This window comes from Eurosta solidaginis, chromosome 3 (assembly GCF_040869045.1).
Source record: "Eurosta solidaginis isolate ZX-2024a chromosome 3, ASM4086904v1, whole genome shotgun sequence".
Lineage (NCBI taxonomy): Eukaryota > Metazoa > Arthropoda > Insecta > Diptera > Tephritidae > Eurosta > Eurosta solidaginis.
The window spans coordinates 15,770,885-15,792,896 of record NC_090321.1 but is presented as its reverse complement, the minus strand read 5'-3'; the positions used below and the strand labels follow the sequence as shown (position 1 = coordinate 15,792,896).

The 22,012-nt window shown below is 35.8% G+C and overlaps 1 protein-coding gene across 2 annotated transcripts in view; it reads right to left on the bottom strand.

The window, feature by feature from the left end:
- Positions 1–22,012, bottom strand: part of otk (off-track) — a 138,697-nt gene that overhangs the window by 67,266 nt on the left and 49,419 nt on the right. For both annotated transcript variants that reach the window (XM_067771076.1, XM_067771075.1), the window contains exons 3-4: positions 17,234–17,365; positions 16,998–17,159 (exon numbers count right to left, since the gene is read on the bottom strand). In XM_067771076.1, coding sequence (XP_067627177.1) covers positions 16,998–17,159; positions 17,234–17,365 — 294 coding nt within the window. The remainder of the gene's footprint in view (positions 1–16,997; positions 17,160–17,233; positions 17,366–22,012) is intronic.

The window sequence follows — 22,012 nt, the reverse complement described above, 5'->3', positions numbered from 1 at the left end:
CTTTTTAAATATAAACTACACCGATATCAATTATGTGGCCGCTATTTATACATAAATGGGTCGTGTGAATAAAGAATAAGCAAAAACGTTTCCTTCTAGATTTCAAGAATTTGAACAATAATTAAGAGTTTAAGTTAAAGCAATTTATACAAAGTAATTTTTTTTTTCCTCGACCTAATTAAAATTTCAATGGCCTTAATGATGAAAAATACAAAATATTTACACAGCTTTTTGAAATGACATATCTATAGAAATTTCTTCTTATATTAGCTTAATATTTTTATGAACAAAGCGCACACTTAACAAGTAAGGAAGGCTAAGTTCGGATGTAACCGAACATTACATACTCAGCTGAGAGCTTTGGAGACAAAATAAGGGAAAATCACCATTTAGCAAAATTAACTTAGGGTCACCCTGGAATGTGTTTGTATGACATGGGTTTCAAATAGAAGGTATTAAAGAGTATTTTAAAAGGGAGTGGGCCATAGTTCTATAGGTGGACGCCATTTCGGGATATCGCCATAAAGGTGGACCAGGGGCGACTCTATAATGTGTTTGTACAATATGGGTATCAAATTAAAGGTATTAATGAGAATTTTAAAAGGAGTGGTGGTTGTTGTATGTGTGAAGGCGTTTTCGATATATCGACCAAAATGTGGACCAGGGTGACCCAGAACATCATCTGTCGGGTACTGCTAATTTATTTATATATGTAATACCACGAACAGTATACCTGCCATGATTCCAAGGGCTTTTGATTTCGCCCTGCAGAACTTTTTCATTTTCTTCTACTTAATATAGTAGATGCCACACCCATTTTACAAAGGTTTTTTCTAAAGTTATATTTTGCGTCAATAAACCAATCCAATTACCATATTTCATCCCTTTTTTCGTATTTGGTATAGAATTATGGAATTTTTTTCATTTTTCGTAATTTTCGATATCGAAAAAGTGGGCTTGGTCATAGTCGGATTTCGGCCATTTTTTATACCAATACAAAGTGAGTTCAGATAATTACGTGAACTGAGTTTGGTAAAGATATATCGATTTTTGCTCAAGTTGTCGTGTTAACGGCCGAGCGGAAGGACACACGGTCGACTGTGTATAAAAAATGGGCGGGGCTTCAACCGATTGCGCCCTTTTTCACAGAAAACAGTTATCGTCCTAGAATCTAAGCCCCTACCAAATTTCACAAGGATTGGTAAATTTTTGTTCGACTTATGGCATTAAAAGTATCCTAGACAAATCAAATGAAAAAGGGCGGAGCCACGCCCATTTTTAAATTTTCTTTTATTTTTGTATTTTGTTGCACCATATCATTACTGGAGTTGAATGTTGACATAATATACTTATATACTGTAAAGATATTAAATTTTTTGTTAAAATTTCACTTTAAAAAAAATTTTTTTTTTTAAATGGGCGTGGTCGTTCTCCGATTTTTCTAATTTTTATTAAGCATACATATAGTAATAGGAGTGACGCTCCTGCCAAATGTCATCATGATATCTTCAACGACTGCCAAATTACAGCTTGCAAAACTTCTAAATTACCTTCTTTTAAAAGTGGGCGGTGCCACCCCCATTGTTTAAAATTTTACTTATTTTCTATTCTGTGTCATAAGTTCAACCCACCTACCAACTTTCATCGTATTATCCGTCTTTGGTAAAGAATTATCGTACTTTTTCGATTTTTCGAAATTTTCGATATCGAAAAAGTGGGCGTGGTTATAGTCCGATATCGTTCATTTTAAATAGCGATCTGAGATGAGTGCCCAGTAACCAACATACCAAATTTCGTCAAGATACCTCAAAATTTACTCAAGTTATCGTGTTAACGGACGGACGGACGGACATGGCTCAATCAAATTTTTTTCGATACTGATGATTTTGATATATGGAAGTCTATATCTATCTCGATTCCTTTATACCTGTACAACCAACCGTTATCCAACCAAAGTTAATATACTCTGTGAGCTCTGCTCAACTGAGTATAATAAGGAAGTTGAAGTTTGGAAGAAACCGATCACCCATTTGTGTGCTCTTACATATATTTTAAGGATACATTCGAAGAGAAACCTCACGAATATTTAATGATTTAAAAGATTTTCAGTCGACTTATAGCGTTTAAAAAAAAGTTTTTTCACTTGGAAAAAAGTTTTTCTGAAACGAGTCGCCCCTTCGCAATTGTTTGGCAAGCACTTAGAGTGTATTTCTCCCAGACCTGTAAAGTACTGAGTGCATACTTGTACTAGTACCAAATAAGTACAAGTACTCAAGTACTTCAAACCTAAGTACAAAGTATTAATACTACAGTACTTGTAATTCGAATCCGAAAGTACAAGTAGATATACTTACGAAATACTTGCAAGTACACAAAAGTACTTTTTCTGATAAAATATGTCAGTTTGATTCATAAATGGAAAATCAAAATATGAGTAAAGTTTATATTAGAAAGCAACAAGAAGTAAAACTACATATCAAATAAGTGTAAATTGTACAACAGCTAACAATATTAAAGTAGTTTTGTGTTTGCCTTCATCAGTACTAGTTTTTCAAACGAAAAGTCTGTGATTGATTGCCTTCTAGGACTATAAACAATGCCTGCTAAGGAAAATAAACGCTCTACTGGGTCCGAAGAAGCTGAGGGCGTATTCATGATAGGTCCTTCATAAGAGGATAACTCTGAAGCATACTGAAATCTGTTGATGTATCATTAAAATACCTGTAAAACTCTTCTTCAACCATGTTGTCAAAGTTAGGTGATCGTAAGGGTGCTGGTTGGTGCGCTTCAAAACCGTTCAATACTTATCAAAGTACTTCGAAAGTACTTACAAGTACTTTACTTGTACTTCAACAATTCAAGTAGAAGTACCTCGATACTTATACTTGTACTTATTTTTCAAAGTACTGAGGTACTGATACTTGTACTTGTACTGGCACTTTTCTCCCATGATTTCTCCCATGAAAAGCTTCCCAGTGAAAATTTATCTGCCGTTCGGAATCGTCATGAAATATGTAGCATGAAGCAATTTGGAAGAGCAGCTGGGTCTAAATCTCCTCGGAGGTAAATCGTGTCAAGCATTTTTTATGGCATTAAACGTCTTGTGTAGAGATTAACTCAATAGAATTGATTTACATTGCACTGCCATATCTCTACTGGTTGCTGATGTTGTAACAGTGCTTCGCCCCCTTCCAATAGGTGCGACCACTCACAAATTGTCATCAATATCTTCTAACGGGAGTCCAAAGAAATCTGCAGTTTCGACAGGGGTTGACCACAGATAAAGGGGTATTAGAGGTGTCGATCCCTCATTGCAATTGAAAAGATGGTTCGTGTCATGTGGTTGATTCTGGATAGGTAAGATTTTAGCCTGTTACAGTATCGAGATCAAAGTTGAACTAGAGTGACGTACGTCTGCCTAGGGAGATCGCTTTCCTCTTCTGCGAGCTAATGGTATTTAACTTTAAGAACGGGGTTCGCCGGGCTATTCCTGGCATAGAGGTCCGCTGCCTTTTTGTGGATATCACTTAGAACATTTTTATGTTTTTTCCGTATTGCCTCATAATGCTTGCGGACATGGCTTCTTAAGACCCTGGGGACGGGTCCTTTAATTAGATGTTTGCTGGGATGCCCAGGTTTCTATGTATTCAGCAGAAACTGTTTGTTTAACATTTCATTTCTCGCCCTAATGTGGAGTACTCTCGCCTCACTATGTAAGTGGTGCTCTGGGGACTTATGAAAACAGCAATTATAGGCTCTGAGAGCGGTGTTTTGACAGGCCTACATTTTCTTCCAGTAAGTAACCTTGGCGGCCGACCAATTGCTTTTTAAGTGGTAATGAGCGTCTCTTTATCTTTACCCCTGGCGCTGCCAGCAAGAGCTTTGATGATTTTTCATGGCTCTGGATTCTAAATACAATCGCGGATACATACTTGCTGACCGAACATCACACCAAGTATTTTTGCTAGTCGGTAGCGCAATGCCATCGCCGTGGATGTCCAATATGGTCGACATTTGTTTTATGTATGTTGTAAATAATGCCACCTATGAATTGGCCGGTGACAATGTTAGGTCTCGCAAGGCGAAAAGACTGGAGAAATCAGGGAGATAGTTGTTTATTTTATTACATAGATCATCGATGGGTCGGCTAGGACCTGTAGCCATTATCGTGCAGTCATCGGCGTAGAAAACAATCCTTAACTCCTTTTGGTGGTTAAGAGAGCTTCGATATGTAGAAATTAAACAAACGCGGCAAACACCACCGTGTTTAATTCTTCTGGATTTAGATGTTACGTACCTGATTGCACCGATGCCTTCCGACCAGACATATAATTTGCGGTCTACCTTTTGAAACTAGAAGGAAGAGGGGATCCTTAAAAATCTTGCACTAACGTGCCGTGGTTGACTCTATCAAAAGCTTTTGAGTCTATCTCTTCTTATAGTATTGTTAGGTACCATATATATATATTGAAAATTTTGTTAAAATTAAAACTCTAAGCCCCTTTTCTTTAAAGTAATCGTGGTCCTTATCCGCTTTTGATCGGATCTATATATAATGCCAAAGACCATATTTCGCCCATATTGCAAAGTGATATCAAGGGATTTTGATTAACGATTTGCAAAACTTTTAAGGTTTCTTTTGTTTAATGTGGGCGGCGCCACGCCAATTTTGCAAAATTGTAATAAATTTATATTGTACATCGCAAGTTTTTTTATCCACTCGTCATGTTTCACCACTTCATCAGTATTTGTTAAAACATTGTTCCTTTTTCCCATTTTTGAAAGTAGACGTGGATATAATCTGATGTCGACCATTTTCAATACCAATATATCTTCGACGATGCTGTAAAATCTGCTTCTTACTCCATCCACCAAAATTTCACAGTAGAACGAAGAGGCTCTATTGCATGACAAGTTAAAATGTATTAAAATTTTATGGAGTTAGCAGCTTTTCATAATTTTGTTGCAGTTAATGATTCTGGACCATATACACAAACTTTTCTTTTACCACCATATGCAGAAATCATCTACCATTCCACCATTCTCAAAAAGTCGGTTTAAGTTGAACGCGGAGTTTTTACCGCATCGTTGACGATCTCAATTTATACCCAGGTTGTGGTGTTAATGGACTAAACTTTGTTCATCTTAACATGTAGACCATCGGCTCTTGGTAAAGTATCGGGGAAAAGTATCGAGGAAAAATATCGATAATTTACTCAGTACTTGGGAAAAATGATGGAGTACGAAATATTCGAGTATTTTTTGGAAAAGTATCGATACTACTCACTCAGTACTCATAACGTTCCATCACTATTCGTGACAAAGTTAATATACCATTTCATTTTCATGAAAGGTATAAAAAGGAAATTAGATACATTCATTTCAAAGATCTGCAAGTTTGGATCACAAAAAAAAAAAAATTCTTGAGCGTTTTCTTATGATCTGGATACCGCTGCTCTCTATGCTTAGTATCACTTGGTCTTCATGCTCAGGCAAGTGAGGTAGCTTCTTGTTCCCTTAAAAGTTTTTAGGCCAACTAAAACAACAGCTTTCACTTTTTCAGAACTCAGTTTTGGAAATAATTAAGAAATGTATTTGAAACATTCACCACTTTTGTCTAAGAGCTTAATATATTTATATTGCTCCAATAAAACAAAAACGGTTTGTATTGTTTACACACATTCCCATTGATGAACTTATAATAATTAACGCAATGGATTACACCAGTTACTACACCTACTAGAGGTACTAGAAGAAATTTGAGAGAAGATTTGAAATCAGCGACCCCAAATTAGTGCTAAAAAAAGAAAAAGTCTATGCAACAGACAAAAAATGCTATTTTGGCCACCAGTGTTATCTGAAGATATTCAAAATTTAAAATGAAATTGTATATGGGGTATTCCATCCCATTTCGACCAATTTTGAACCCGACCCCTTTAGAATTGGCTGAAAGCTTTTCTTCTTTTTCTAGCTTAACAAAGACGTTTTTCAGAATTTTTTCATCCAACTCAAAAAAAGTTATGAATTTTAAAAAAAAACACCGTTTTTGTTTTCAAAATGCTATAACTTTTTCAAATATTGACCGTTTGGAATCTTTTTTTTTTACTTTTTTTTAAATGTACTTTTCGGAAAAAATACAAAAAAATTTTTAAAGTTTTTTTTTTAATTTTTCAGTTTTTCGAGACTTTTGGAATTTCGCCATTTTTTTTTTTTCTCATAAACAACTTCAATCAATTCTGCAATCATCCTCACTAATCCCGGAGTGGGCCGATTTTTTTTATATTTTTTTTTATTTAATTGAAAAAAAAATTTTCAAAAATAAAAATTTTTTTTTATCAATTTTTTTATATAACAAAAAAATGTAAGAAAATTATTTTTATGTATTCTTTTCTTTATATATTATGGTAATCTACGATTAAAATGACTCGCTTTCGCTGTCCATCATTAATCCTGGTTATTTTAATCGTAGATTACCATAATATATAAAGAAAAGAATATTTAAAAATCATTTCCTTACATTTTTTTGTTATATAAATAAAATTGATAAAAAAAAAAAAAATTAGTGGGGATGACTGCAGAATTGATTGGTTTTTTATGAGAAAAAAAAATGGCGAAATTCGAAAAATCTCGAAAAACTGAAAAATTAAAAAAAAACTTTAAATTTTTTTTTGTATTTTTTCCGAAAAGTACATTTAAAAACAATATACCCATATATAATTTTATGGAACTTTTAGCCAAAGCAATGTTAGTGCAATAGCTATTTTCTTTGTATCCACTCACTAAAAATCTATCCAAATGTATACAATTGTATTCAAACTGGCATGCACATTATACATATGTACGCGCTAGGGCAGATCTCCTGCGCGCATGCTATTAGAAAATATTGTTGAGAAGAACTAAAAATTTAGCCCGTAAAAATTGCAGCTTTTAATTTTAATGTTAAGAGGTGGATCATGCGAATCTAGTTTTCTCTTACAAATTACATGGGGAAATTTTTATTTCTTATTCGAACTATACCTACGCTTTAATGACTTTTACGTAAATGGTCCGGAAAAGTTCCACCAGAAAAACTAATTCTCGTAGACTATATGGGAAAAGTGTGTAAATTAGTCTGAAAAAAATTATTAAAAATTAACGCGGCTTCTCAGCTACTGGAAACTCACCGCATAACCAGAATTATTCTTAAGAGCCTAAGCCAATAGTTCAAAGTTTAGGTAAAATATGCAGATTTTTGAATTCGGGGTCACATTATCTTTCAAACGAGTCGTCTTAGTGAAAATTCTCTTGAGACCTTTTTTATAGATCATCCAATTTTCTATAGAAATGTGCTCATCATTTAAGACCCAGTTGTTAAAGCACAGGTACACTTCTAATAAAAAGCAAAGACTTCCCATGTAATTTTGTATGGGAAACTAAAATCACGATGAGGCACTTCTTAACATAAAAATTAAAAGCTGCAATATTTAAGGATCATCTTCTCCGTTGTGCTGAACAATATTTTTACTATACAATCTTGCCCTTCTAACTTTCGAACATCAGGGAACATTTTTTATTTCGAGAAGTTTCGATTAGGAATGAGCACTGGATTTTTTCGCGCTAACGCGTAGATATGAACATACATATTGTAACGATTTTTGGGGGTTTCCAATTATTTTGCACCTTCTGCTAACGTTCGAATAACTGAACTGTCGAATAAATAACTCCAATATTCAGTATTGCAAAATTGTCTTTATTTAGACTACTTTGGGAGTAGTACTTCACAATTATACTTCACAACTAATAGCTGATTAGATTTATCAGCTGATTAGAAAATCAGGGAACATTTTTTATTTCGAGAAGTTTCGAAAGGGAATGAGCACTGGATTTTTTTTCGCGCTAATGCGTAGATGTGAACGTACATATTATACCGATTTTTGGGGGATTCCAATTATTTTGCACCTTCTGCTAACGTTCGAATCACTGAACTGTCGAATAAATAACTCCAATATTCAGTATTGCAAAATTGTCTTTTTTTACTTTGGGAGAAGTACTTCACAATTATACCTCACAACTAATAGCTGATTAGATTTATCAGCTTGCGTGCTGCCTATATACGCTCTGTTGCCTCGTTCGCATATTTCTCCTAAGGTATAGACTTTTCACGAACATGGACCAGTTGTATCGCATACTTGGTTATTTAGCTATATGCGTGTGTATATGTGAGTAACAACTTATACTCTTAGCTGATGACTACATATGTGTATGTGAATTAGTCTCTTGGCTTTAAGCTGCTGGTTATATATGTGGAATATTCGTCGTCGCCTTCTATGCAAGTGTGGCTGCTTCTTTAATGTGTACATGTACATAAGTGTGGCTGCTTGCTGTTTTTGTTGTTGTGATTATTTACTAACAGCATAGTGATGCTAATATTTGCCACAATATCTACACTTACGGTAAAAAAAAGCCGAGGAAAACTTTTTTCCTGTTACAGCGTTTCTACAGTCATTACAGCTGCGTAACGAAACTTTTTACTTATTGTGGTTAACATAGATATTTTCTCAACTCATTATGTGGTTGCTTAAAGCGAGAAAGTTCGAAAGCCCTAGGAGTTTTCGTAAAATCAACTATATTTCATATAAGTAATAGTTTTATCCTTAAAAAAAAATTTATATAATTGTCTAAAAATTATAAATCACGCAAAATATGGAAATGGTCGGCGCATAATTTTATAATGAATTATCCATAAGGAGATTCTGGACTAAATATATTGAACAGGTGACGATATCCACTCGTTATCGAAGTGCACGACCACGAAATGCCACTGAACGCGTTAATAGGAATATAATCACGATAGCTCTTTTGAATACATTTAAAACTGTTCCAGAAACTTCCGCGAAATTGAAGGATAGTATAAACATGAAAACTATAATATTGTTGGTCAGCTGTCACTTGAGGTAAATTAATTAGATGGTCCCTGGCTAGAATAAGCGTCTTACCACAAAAATCCTTTCCCTTTCCCTGGTTCTGCGAAAAAAGAAAATGGCCTGGGAGCGACTTGGGACGTGTCGTATTCTCTGATTAACGCAAAATAAATATGTTATGCTTAACTCCCCAATAACAAAATCTAAGCAACTCTCACGGGTTTTATTGCGTATTACACCATTATATACGGATAATCCTTCACAGGTGCCTTAACGCAGTTTTGACTCAGTCTTCCCGATTTTTGGGACTTACTACGCATCGCGAACTTTAACTGAATAATATTTATTTTGCACTCATATTAGGAGACGAATCATAGCCAATCGTTGCCTGTCCAATTTATGAATTCGCAATACCAGTTAGAGTGCGGGATCGCTTTTTTGTGGTGGAAAGCGGGTTTTTTAGCCATGAGGCATCAATTATTTTTCCTCAAGAGACGCTGTACCGTTGCGATCTTAATTTTCATGTTTATACTATCCTTAAACTCAATGGCAATTTCTGTGGTAGTTTTAAATGTATTCAGCAGAGCTATCTTATCCCTTTTTTACCGTAAGTGTATATATGTACATTAGACTGGGTCGATTTATTAACCGATATCGCGCCATCAATTTGTGGATACCATTTGTGTTCAGAAAAAAAAGTTCCACTACGCATACCCAAAAAAATAATTTTCGAGCCTGCGAAATTTCATTTTTTGTACTTTTTTCGATTTTGATTTTTAAGGATTTTTTCATGATCTACTGGTACCTGTATCGAAGATATATATCCCTGGTTCATTTAGGAGTTCTAGCCTCAAAGAAGTAAGGCTTTCGAGAAGAACTCTCCCTCTTTCGCTGGTTCATCTACTTCCCCACACAGATGACCATGCATTGAAGTCTCCACACACTAAAAGCGGGTGTTTACCTCGTGCTTCAATGGTGATCCCGTATATCATGTCTTCGAACTTGGCGATGATCATACTCGGAGGGGCATAGCAACTGGAGACGTATATACCGTTGATTTTTGCCCACGTGAATCCTGCTACCGTTGGCGTCATAATTTCCTGTGGGAGAAATTTCCCTGGTGCCCAAATTGAGGCTTTCCCTGCTGAATCTGACAGCCAACCCTGCTCCTGGCGATTTTTGTATTGTTCAGAGAGTACCACTATGTCATATCCTCCTTCATAGACTGTTTGGGATAATAGCTCTTGGGCTGCCTCGCAATGGTTTAAATTGAGCTGCAATACCCTCATTGATTAATTGTCTGATCAAAGCCCTAGATTAATGAAGAGTGTGATGACTAGTACCTAGGACCTGCCTAATTATTTTCTAGCTTTTAGTGTTATTATTACATAATGTAAGTATTATTTTCAATAAAACCGTTTAACTTCGGAATTTTTTCAAATTATTTTATTTTCAATCTTTTAGTCTATATTTCTCATTCTATTTAGTTCATTTAGTGACTCATTCTTACAAGGACTCCTTCCTGACAATTTGTTACAATCTAAGTCCTCGAAGTCCAAAGTAATTTGATGTCACTTCTACCGGACTGTATGTAATATTTGTTCGAAATATGAGCCAAATCGCAACACAAATACGATTTTTTGAATATATCGTTCCTTGCGCCACCTAGCGGCATTATTTTATTTTTGGAATATCTCGATACCTGTGCCATCTAGCGGCGATTTTTTATAGGTCCCTTTCTATTCATACATATATTATGTGTTCCAAATATGAGCCAAATCGGATCACAAATACGATTTTTTTGAATATCTCGATCCTTGCGCCACCTAGCGGCGTTTTTTTTTCATAGGTCGCTTCTATTCCTGTATGTAATATGTGTTCAAAATATGAGCTCAATCGGAGCACAAATACGATTTTTGGAATACCTCGATACCTGTGACATTTAGCGGCGATTTTTTATAGGTCCCTTTCTATTCATGCATATATTATGCGTTCCAAATATGAGCCAAATCGGATCACAAATACGATTTTTTTGAATATCTCGATCCTTGCGCCACCTAGCGGCGTTCTTTTCATTGGTCGCTTTCTTTTCCTGTATGTAATATGTGTTCCAAATATGAGCCAAATCGGAGCACAAATACGATTTTTTTAAATATTTCGATCCCTGCGCCACCTATCGGAGTTTTTATACCCAGCTGTACTTGTATATAGGGTATTTTAACTTTGATTGGATAACGGTTGGTTGTACAGGTATAAAGGAATCGAGATAGATATAGATTTCCATATTTAAAAATCATCAATATCGAAAAAAATTTTATTGAGCCATGTCCGTCCGTCTGTCCGTTAACACGATAACTTGAGTACATATTGAGATACATTCACCAAATTTGGTACACGAGCTTATCACGAGCGATCTCGGATGATAACCACGCCCACCTTTTATATATATAACATTTTGGAAAACACAAAAAAACTGATTTAGTAAATAATACACCTAAAATGTTGAAATTTTACGTGTGGACTGATATTGAGACTCTGGATAAATATTAAAAAAAAAATTTTAATGGGCGTGGCACCGCCCACTTGTGATAAAATCAATTTTACAAATATTATTAATCATAAATCAAAAATCGTTAAACCTATCGTAACAAAATTCGGCAGAGAGGTTGCCTTTACTATAAGGAATGCTTTGAAAGAAAATTAACGAAATCGGTTAAGGGCCGCGCCCACTTTTATATAAAAGATTTTTAAAAGGGTCGTGGACGAATAAAATAAGCTACATCCTTGCAAAAAAGAGCTTTCTATCAATGGTATTTAATTTCCCCAGTGAATTTATAACAATAAATAGGAAAAAATTCAAATTTTAAAAAATGGGCGTGGCACCGCCCCTTTTATGACTAAGCAATTTTCTATGTTTCGGGAGCCATAACTCGAAGAAAAATTAGTTCAGAATAAAACCATATGTATACGTATTATTGCGCAGCCTTTTAACACTATTATGCACACAAAACAAACAACAACAGCATTTCAAGTGTACAGCTGGGTATGTATTATTCGATTTCACCAGAACTTAGACTTCCTTACTTGTTGTTCTTATTATTGCATTGTTATCGGGTTCTGAACTATTGCTTGTAGCTTATCGGGAAGTTACTTAACTTTTAATTACAAAATTCATACCGGCCGGCCTGTCAAGTCAAGCTAAATAAATGGGGATGATGTGAGCGTTTTGCATATGGGCGATTCTCCGCGAGCTTACAGTTTTTTGTCTTTGCGAAATTTGAAATATATTAGGGCATTTTCTACGAATTAAATTGTGTAATTGAGTTAAAATTATGTTTATTTTAAAGTTTCATGTTAAATTTTATTCACTGGTCATCAATTTTATGAAGTTATAGTTCATAATACCTTACAAATGTCACAACCGTGGCATGTCTACAACCACATTTTTCATAACATTTTAGGTGGTAACTTTTTTAATCTTTAATTACACAAGTAATAAACTGTCATTATATTAAATACTTGACTTGATCTGCAATATTAAATGTTGTTTGAATGATAACATTTCTGTTTTCGCTTTGTAATTTAATTTTGAAAAGTGTCCATGAGTTTTTGAGTAAAAAATGTTATTTAAATCGTTAGGTTGGTACTGCTTTATTGCACACTGGTTTGTGACATGTGAGTGTGAATTTTGATCAGCAAGTGTCCCCGCATATTTCCATGTTAATGTTTGCAGTCTTAAAATAACTAATATCCATTTTTAAACACTGAAGAACTGGAAAAACGATACGTATCAAAAATCGTGTCACAACCGTGGCACTTGTATCTTTGTTAAGTACCGTCTATTGTACCATTTTTCTTTAAGATTTGCGGACATAACCTTAAAATTTTACGGAAAATCTTGCGAGTCATACTAGCTTTAATGAGCAATTTATGGTCAAAATGTCACAACCGTGGCAGCTTACAATATCAAGAACAGAAATTAATAGCTGTAGCTCGTCCACTTTGGAAATATTTTTTAGCTATAAAAACTCATAGAAAAATAATTCAAAATATTTGAAAATCGAATATTTTTTTTTTCCAAAATTTTGGGTTAGTAAAACTGAGAGCTCGCGAAGAATCGCCCGTATAACATAGAAGCAAAAGTGGTGTGGTGGTAGCGCGCTCGTCTCCCACACTTAGGGTCCTGGGTTTAACTCCCGGGCAAAGTTACATCAAAAATTATGAAACAAACTTTTTCAATTAGAAATAAAAAAAATTCTAATCAGAGCCGCCCCTCGGAAGTGAATTGGCAAACACTCCGGGTGTATTTCTGCAATGAAAAGCTTCTTTGTGAAAATTCATCTGCCTTGCAGATGCCGTTGGGAGTCGACATAAAACATATACGTCCCGTCCAGGCAATTTTGTAGGGAAATTGGATGAGAAGTTCGGCCTAAAACTTCTTCGGAGGTTATCGGGCCTTGCATTTATTTTTTAACAGTGGTTCAATCAATGAAATTTTTGTGTGTCCCACTTCCTATGTAAAACAGCTCAAATATAAAATTTTAACGATATCGGGAGACTTTTACATAGCTTCTATGGTACACTGCATGAGTAACTTAACTTAACTATTTTTAACAAAGCAAAACACCAGCACAAAGCTTTACATTTTTCGGTGTTACTAATGCCTGGTTTTTCAGTACGAGTTTAAACTCCCGTTAAGTTGACTAGTGTTTAACATTGCCACTTTGTTCGATAACATAAAATGTTGCTGCTCATCTCAGCTTAAGCCACCGAAGTGGCAGGATTAAACACCAGTCAACTTTAACTAGAGTATAAACTCGCACTGAAAAACCCGGCCGAAGCCAGTTTCAGAGGTATAAAAAAAAATATTTGGTCTGGGTATAGATCAGTAGGAGAATTTGGGGAATTTCGAACCATGGGAATGTCGAGCCATTAGACTTATCTGTCATTATTCACATTCAATATATACGAAACTCTTGTCATGGTATTGTTTCAGCTTCATCTCAATTTTTCATTAGCAGTCGACCCGTGAGACGTATTTTGTGCTCTCTGCGATAATCAAGTGATTTTTGCGATTCCAAAAGTGTTTTTGAGTTTTAAAAACTACATTGCTTTTTCAACATTTTTGCGTAAAACTAAGCAAGTAAATATCTTCGAAATCAATGTGTGTGAATATAATTTACACTACATTGCATGAAATTTGGTTCTGTGACTCATGCGCGGCAATGTCGTAAAACATAGCTTGTAGGGAATGTCGAACCACCAAATACTGATGAAGATGTGGATGATAATTCCTGCATCATTTGCGGCAAAAAGTTGGCAAATAAGCAGAACCGAAACAACACGATTCATTGTAACGAGTGCGATCGAGCTGCTCACTTGTGATGTGTACACATGACTGGTGGCTATTTCACATGCAAAAACTGCGACTCTGAATAAACAACATATTGTGACGAATATTAGCAACACTAAGGGATACTATCATCTCTAAGCCGTTACTGAGCAGTGACTCGTATGCACATAACCAAATTAATCATTATGTCCATACAAGCAGCGGAGAGCAACGCACAACCCCATGCATATATCTGAGATACTCCCGAGAGTATGCAATCATTTGTGCAAGTATCACTCACATATACACGCGCATATGAGAAGATATAATTGTGCAAGTATCACTCACATATACACGCGCATATGAGGAGCTATAACGTAGTTATAGTTGGTAATTTTATAGCTGATAACTAACTAGTAAGTTCTAGAAATAGAAGCGCCTGAAAATATGTCAACGAGGAAACCAAACAGTATAAAAAGCAGCAACAGTTGAGGCACGACAATCAGTTTGATTTAAGCATGCTATCAGTTGCGAAGTATAAGTGTTATTGTGAAGTACTTTAATAAATGCCATTTTGCATTATTGAATAGTGGAGTTATTTATTGAACAGTTTAGTGATTCGAACGTTAGTAGAAGGTTGCAAATAAGAGGAATTGCACTAAATTCGTTACAATATGTAAATTTTTTTTATATTCAGCGTGCTTTGCACACAGAGTATATTAACTTTGATTGGATAACGGTTGCTTGTACACCTGTATAAAGGAATCGAGATAGATATAGACTTCCGATAACTTGGGCAAATATTGAGATATCTTCACCAAATTTGGTACACGAGCTTATCTGGACCCGGAATAGATTGCTATTGAAAATGAGCGAAATCGGATGATAACTACGCCCACTTTTTATATATACACAAAAAACCTGAAATTCGACGTGTGTACTGATATTGAGACTCTTGACAGAAATTAGAAAAAAAAATTTTAAATGGGCGTGGCACCGCCCACTTATAATAAAATCAATTTTACAAATATTATTAATCATAAAACAAAAATCGTTAAACCTACCGTAACAAAATGCGGCAGAGAGGTTGCCTTTACTATAAGTAAAGCTTTGAAGACAAATTAAGGAAATCGTCAAAGGACCACGACCCCTTTTATATAAAATATTTTTAAAAGGGTCGTGGACGAATAAAATAAGCTATATCTTAGCGAAAAAAAAGCTGTGTAGCAATAGAATCTTACTTTCTAAATTGAATTATAGCATTAAATTGTAAAACAAAAAAAAATTTTTTTAAATGGGTGTTTCACTGCCCATTTTATGACTAAGCAATTTTCTATGTTTCGGGAGCCATAGCTCAAAGAAAAATTAACATATCGTAATAAAATTGGGTACACAAATTTTCCCTATAGCAGAAAATATTTCTAGTAAAAATGGACGAGATCCGTTAAAGACCCCGGCAACTTAGATATAAAACAAATGCAAAGGGGTTGTAGATTAGAATAATAAGCTATAACTTAGCAAAAAATAGTTTTGAATCAATGATATTTCACTTATCAAGTTTTATTTTAAGAGGAAATGGGGAGACATTTTTTTTAACGGGCGGTGCCACGTGTTATGAAGAAAAGTAATTTATCTGAAATGAAATGTACACTTAAATTTCACGCTGAGTATATAATGTTCGGTTACACCCGAACTTAGACACCTTTACTTGTTTTCTATATTTTTCATTAAAATCTTTTTATGTTTTTTCATTATGAGGTCATATATGAACGTTTTACATAAAAGTTTGTTCAAATTTTCTCAATTTCCAAAGTACATTCCCCACGATTTTTCAAAATGACAAAATCAAATATTTTTGTATAATCCTTAGAACTTTGAAATAAATTCGCATTTTTTAATTCTGCAACTTCCAAAACGTGGCATTTTTCCTCTAGTTTAACCTTTATTTCTCGAATTTTGAAAAATTACGATTTTCGGGTGAGTTATACATAAGTCAAAATCAAAGTGTGGTTCGACATTCCTCACATTCCCCTACCTATTCTTCCTATTAAGCTGTTTTACGCAAAAAGGGTTAATCGATTCTTTTTGCACGCCACTCCTCAATTGGAATGCATAATGCAATAAAAACTTATGTACTTATTTCAATTGGACAATTCCCAAGAGTGTCCTATTCTGTAAAATTTTAAGAATTGAGTTGTTTATATGTTTTCCAATATAAAATTTAATTGAAGCATAGCACATACCGCTAATAGGATACCTTGTTGTTGTTGTTGTAGCGATAAGGTTTCTCCCCGAAGGCTTTGGGGAGCGTTATCGATGTGATGGTCCTTTGCCGGATACAGATCCGGTACGCTCCGGTAACACAGCACCATTAAGGTGCTAGCCCGACCATCTCGGGAACGATTTATATTGCCACATTAAACCTTCGGGCCATCCCTCCCTCCCCACCACCAAGTTCCATGAGGAGCTTGGGGTCGCCAGAGCCTCGTATGGTATGTTAGTGAAACAGGATTCGCCACGGATAGGTGAGGTTGACAATTGGGTTTGGAGAAGCTATATATTGCGCTGACAACCTGAAAGGCTTGTGCTACACAGCCCCTTGAATCTGGTATTTTAGCCGCCTCTTACGACACGCATACCTACCGCGGGTAAATTCTGACCCCCTAACCCGCTGGGGTAGGATACATTGTGAATTGCCTAAATGTATACACAGCCATAGCATAATTAAAAAAAGTCATTCAAAAATAAAATTCGTCTCAACTTACAAATTACATTCAGACGTGCCGGTGGTGATGCTTGACGTGCGCCACTTGTCGCACTCGTCGCAATGCAAATGTAATCGCCGACATCAGTATCATGTTGCACCGCCTCAATATGCAGATTTGAATCGGTTTGTCGCACGCGTGTCGTATTTACTACAGGCAAATCTAAAAATAGATATGTAATGATGGCATTTTGTTTTTTTTTTTTAGACAATAATTAATATTTTAATTGCACTTACTATTATGCAACCAAGTGTAGTAAAGCCCATAGAGAGCAGTGGCGCGACAGGTAAAAGTGGCGGAATCACCTTCGATTACGGTTTGACTTTTTGGTGTCGTTATAAAACGTGAAGATTCTGCCTTAGTTGTGGCTGCGAAAATAGAGTAAAGAATTTATCTATGAATTTATAAGTGCAAGTCATTAAAAATGTATTTAAATTTATTTCGTAGGTAGGTACATATGTATTAGAGGTTTACGCCGACCGCTTCATCGGCTGCGGCGGCGTAGGTTCTATTATATACGCGGACGGTACCGGCGCGCCGACAAAGTGATCGGCGTAAACCTCTAAACTGAATGGCTGTACTTCAGAGTATCACATTGTCCACAACTAATGAATATGGAAACATAGTGCTGACGTCAATGGTATGTTTGAGGATCTGGATCAATATTATAAAGTTGCGGATTAGTACCTGGGAGGCTTTTTAATACGACAATTTTAAAAAATAATATTTGGGAATGTTTCGTTTATATATATTTAAGGAAATAGACGTTTCGGTAATTTCGGAATGATCCGGGTTTTTGCCTCAAAATTTCGCGGATCATTCAAAAAATTTCAGAAGTAGCTCCTCTTGGAGGGAGGGAGAAATACTTAAAATGGTCACACTTTTGTAGCGTATTTCCGACGAAGGAGATGTTCTTGGCTAACTCTAATGCTCGTCGTCGGCACGATTTCTTTAAATTATTTGTGGCTCAATGCTGATTATGCACAAAAGCGATTTACGGTTGCTGTTAATTATCTACTAATAGTCATGACTCTTGTGGCACAGTTTTACCAATTAGCATCAGTGCTGGCTTATTGTTGAACGCGCCAAAGGACGCTTTCAGTATTTTCGGCTGTTTCTAAGAGCTACAATTTCCGACGTGCGAACAGGAGCAATCCTGACCACCAGTCTCTACCACGCATCCTGTCCCTTATACCATATGTCAGCACAGAAGTTATAGGACTGCTACTTCGATCATTGCGTAACTCAAGGGTGAAAATTGTATAATCCTTGGCGCATCTACATAATTCAAACTTTACAAGGACAAGGTGGATAAAAGTTTTAAAATGTAGACCAATATGTGCAAACCTTTGTGCTTGAAATATTGACTTCAATAGTCTTCGTTTCCGGTCTTATGATATACATAAGAGCTCATTATGGATGACCGCGTGGCTTAAGTTTTCAGACTAGTTCGACTATCCCCTACGTTAGGGTAGTAGAACACCCGGTCATTTATTCGACTGTCATGGGAAAACTTTTGCTTCACCACTTTGAGTGTTCTTGCGAAGGACAAAACCTAAGCTAGTTAAAATATGTGCCTACATATTCACATTTGTAGCAGGAGCCGTAACGTGTAGGTGATATTTAAACACGGTTGATACCGTATATCAAATGTGATTCATTCCAAAGGACTAGTTGGGGATAGGGCCGCCAACTTTAGAAAATGTCAAACCGGAAGACTTGGGTGTTAACTTTTCAGACTTTCCAAACCCCGGGAGCCTACTAAAGGATTTTGCATCACTGATTTGCTTATTCTTTCAGCCAATTGGAATATATAATTTTTGAAAAAATCGGCACCTTTTTGGGTAACTTGCTTTTTTAACAACATGAGGACAATTTGAAAACGTGTTCGACTTGGGTCATTTTATTTAAATTCATTGTTCTTTATTATAATTGATTCATAGAACAGCTGGTCGCTGTTGATATTTGATAAGAGACTTTTATATTGGTTGTGCAAGATGCGTACGGGTTCGGCTCGTTATATTTTATTATTATCCTCTTTGGTAATGCGCATCCTCTGATACCCCTTTCGACCATCTCGGACCAATTTTCTAAATTAACAATAAATGGTCTAGACAGTCTTAAAAGAGTAGAAAATATAGTAACGCGCCGAACGCCACCGCCGCCACGCCGATCTTTTTGTCATTCGGCGGCGGCGTGCGAAGAACAACTAAAATTGGCGGCGCTTATCGACGGCGTATATATCTAATATGTATGTATTAAGTATTATTTTTATAAAACAAAACTTGTATTTAAATAAAACGGTTCTTATAGTGATCTCCCAACGCTTAGATACTAGAAACAAGTAAGAAAGTCTAAGTTCGGGTGAAACCGAACATTCCATACCCAGCTATGCACTTGAAACGCCGTTGTTGTTTGCTCTGTGCGGTTAATAACCGTTACAAGGCTGCGTAATATTACATATGTGGTTCTATTCTGAACTAATTTTCATTCAAAACAAGCAAACAGGATACAGAGGCCACCACTAATGAACTTGAGCGGGTAAAAATATGTACAGTTAAACATTTGTAGCTATGGACAAAATGTGTATGCCGAATTTCGTTGGGATTTGCAGATTTTTGTTCGACTTATGGCATTAAAATTATTTTGGAAAGAGTAACAAAATAAAGGGGCGGGTCACGCCAATTTTAAAAATTTGCTTAAGTTTTGTTCTTAGCTCAATAATAACACTACTGAGGTAGACTATCAAACAAGTGTAGCTAAATACTCTAGAGTTATTGCAAACTTTGTTAAGGTTAGACCTGACAGCAAAAGTGGGCGTGGCGTTTAACTGATTTTGATTAATTTCAGTTAGTGTATATAATCTGGCGAGGATAGTGTCTCTGCCAAATTTCAATGTAATATCTTTAACGTCTTTTGATTTACGGCTTCTTAAACTTACAAATTTTCTTCTTCTAAATGTGGATGGTGCCACGTCCATATACCAAAATTTTTTGGAATTTATGTTTTGCGTCATAAAGCCAATCCACCTACCAAATTTGATTAGCTTGGCGGTATTCGTTTTGAATTATCTCATTTTTCCATTTTTGTAAATTTTCGATATCGAAAAAGTGACCGCGCCAGTCGTCCGATTTCGCTCATTTTCAATACCAATCTATTCTGCATCCGGATAAGCCCGTAAGGCGAATTTTGTGCAGATATCTCAATATTTGCTCAAGTTATCGTGTAAACGAACAGCCAGACGGACGGACGGACGTACGGACATGGCTTAATCAATTTTTTTTTTTCGATACTGATGATTTTGTTATATGGAAGTCTATATCTATCTCGATTCCTTTATACCTGTACAACCAACCGTTATCCAACCAAAGTTATAATACCCTGTGTTCAAGTACAGCTGGGTATAAAAAAATCTAACTATTTGAAACAAAATTTGAAATTCTTTAATGAGTTTTAAAACCCATTTAAAGCTCAACAACGTGCAAACACTTGTATTTTGCTGGCAGTCAACCTTTCTGCTACAGCGATAAGTGGCATGAAGGGAAAGCAATGTTTTTCAACAAAAGAAAAAGTAATGACAGACCAAAAAAAATAAAATAAACAAAAGACACGAGCATAAACCAACTATGGTTGCGGGCAAATTGAAGTACAATGGCAATAACACCAACAACGACAGCACCATTAAGGACAACGTCTGCACTCAGACAAATAGCAATGGCAGACAGACATCCTGGCGGGTGAAACGGAAGGTGGCAAGGAATTGCACCGGTAGACAACACAGCAACGGAAAAGCTTACAAATATATGATATATGTATTAGAGATATACGCCGCCGATAAACGCCGCCGCCACCGCCGATTTGGGTCGTTTTTCGCACGCCGCCGCCGAATGTCAAAAATATCGGCGTGGCGGCGCTGCGTCCGGCGCGTTACTATATTTTTTACTCATTTAGGACTGTTTAGGCCATTTATTGTTCATGTCGAAAATTGGTCGGATATGGTCGAAAGTGGTATCAACGGATGCGCATCACTGCCAGTTATAAGAAACTAATTGCGAAATTTAACTCTTTATAACTATTCAAAAGTTATTTAAAATAACAAGCGCTTTCGATGTCAGCTTAACACGGACTTTCCATCACCCAATTCACCAAGTTATTAAAATAAAACACTACAAGAAAAGTTATATAATAAATTTATATGCTCACTTTGCATTTTTGAAAAAATTAATAATGAACAATTAATTCAAATAAAATGACCCAAGGCGAACATGTTTTTAAACTGTCCTCAAGAATAAGCGAAATCAGTGATGCAAAATCCTTTAGTAGGTTCTAGGGGCATAAACACCCCTTTGAAATTATTCTTACCTCAAACTTAAGTTGAAGATATATGTACTTTTGAGAAGGGTTTGAAAAATCCCTAAGTCTTGCATTCAAACATCTGTTGTTTATTTGCGAAACTATACAATAGCGTCTGAAATGTTAATTTTGATTTTGTCACTTCATCCTTCAACACCCAAGTATCTCGGTTGGACATTTCCTAAAGTTGGCGGCCCTATCCAAAACTAGTCCCTTGGAGTGAATCACATTGATTATAGCTTATCAACCAAGTTTAAATATCACCTACACGTTACGGCTCCTTTTACAAATGTGAATACATAGGCACATATACATATCTACCAGGTGAGGCTTTGTCCTTCGCAAGAACAAAATGGTGAAGCAAAAGCTTTCCCAAGACAGTGAAACTAATGACCGTGTGTGATACTACCCTAACGTAGTGGACAGTCGAACTTGTCTGAAAACTGAAGCTACGCGGTCATCCATAATGAGCTCCTATATCGTAAGGCCGGAAAACAGTAGTTAACAACTTTCAACTTAAAATCCGTCGACTTTCCTTCTAAATTTGGTTTAACGAATACTATTGAAATCAATGTTGTGAACACAAACGTCTGCAATCTTTGGTCTACATTTTAAAAATTTTATCCAGGGTCCTTGTAAAATTTTAATTATGTAGATGCGCC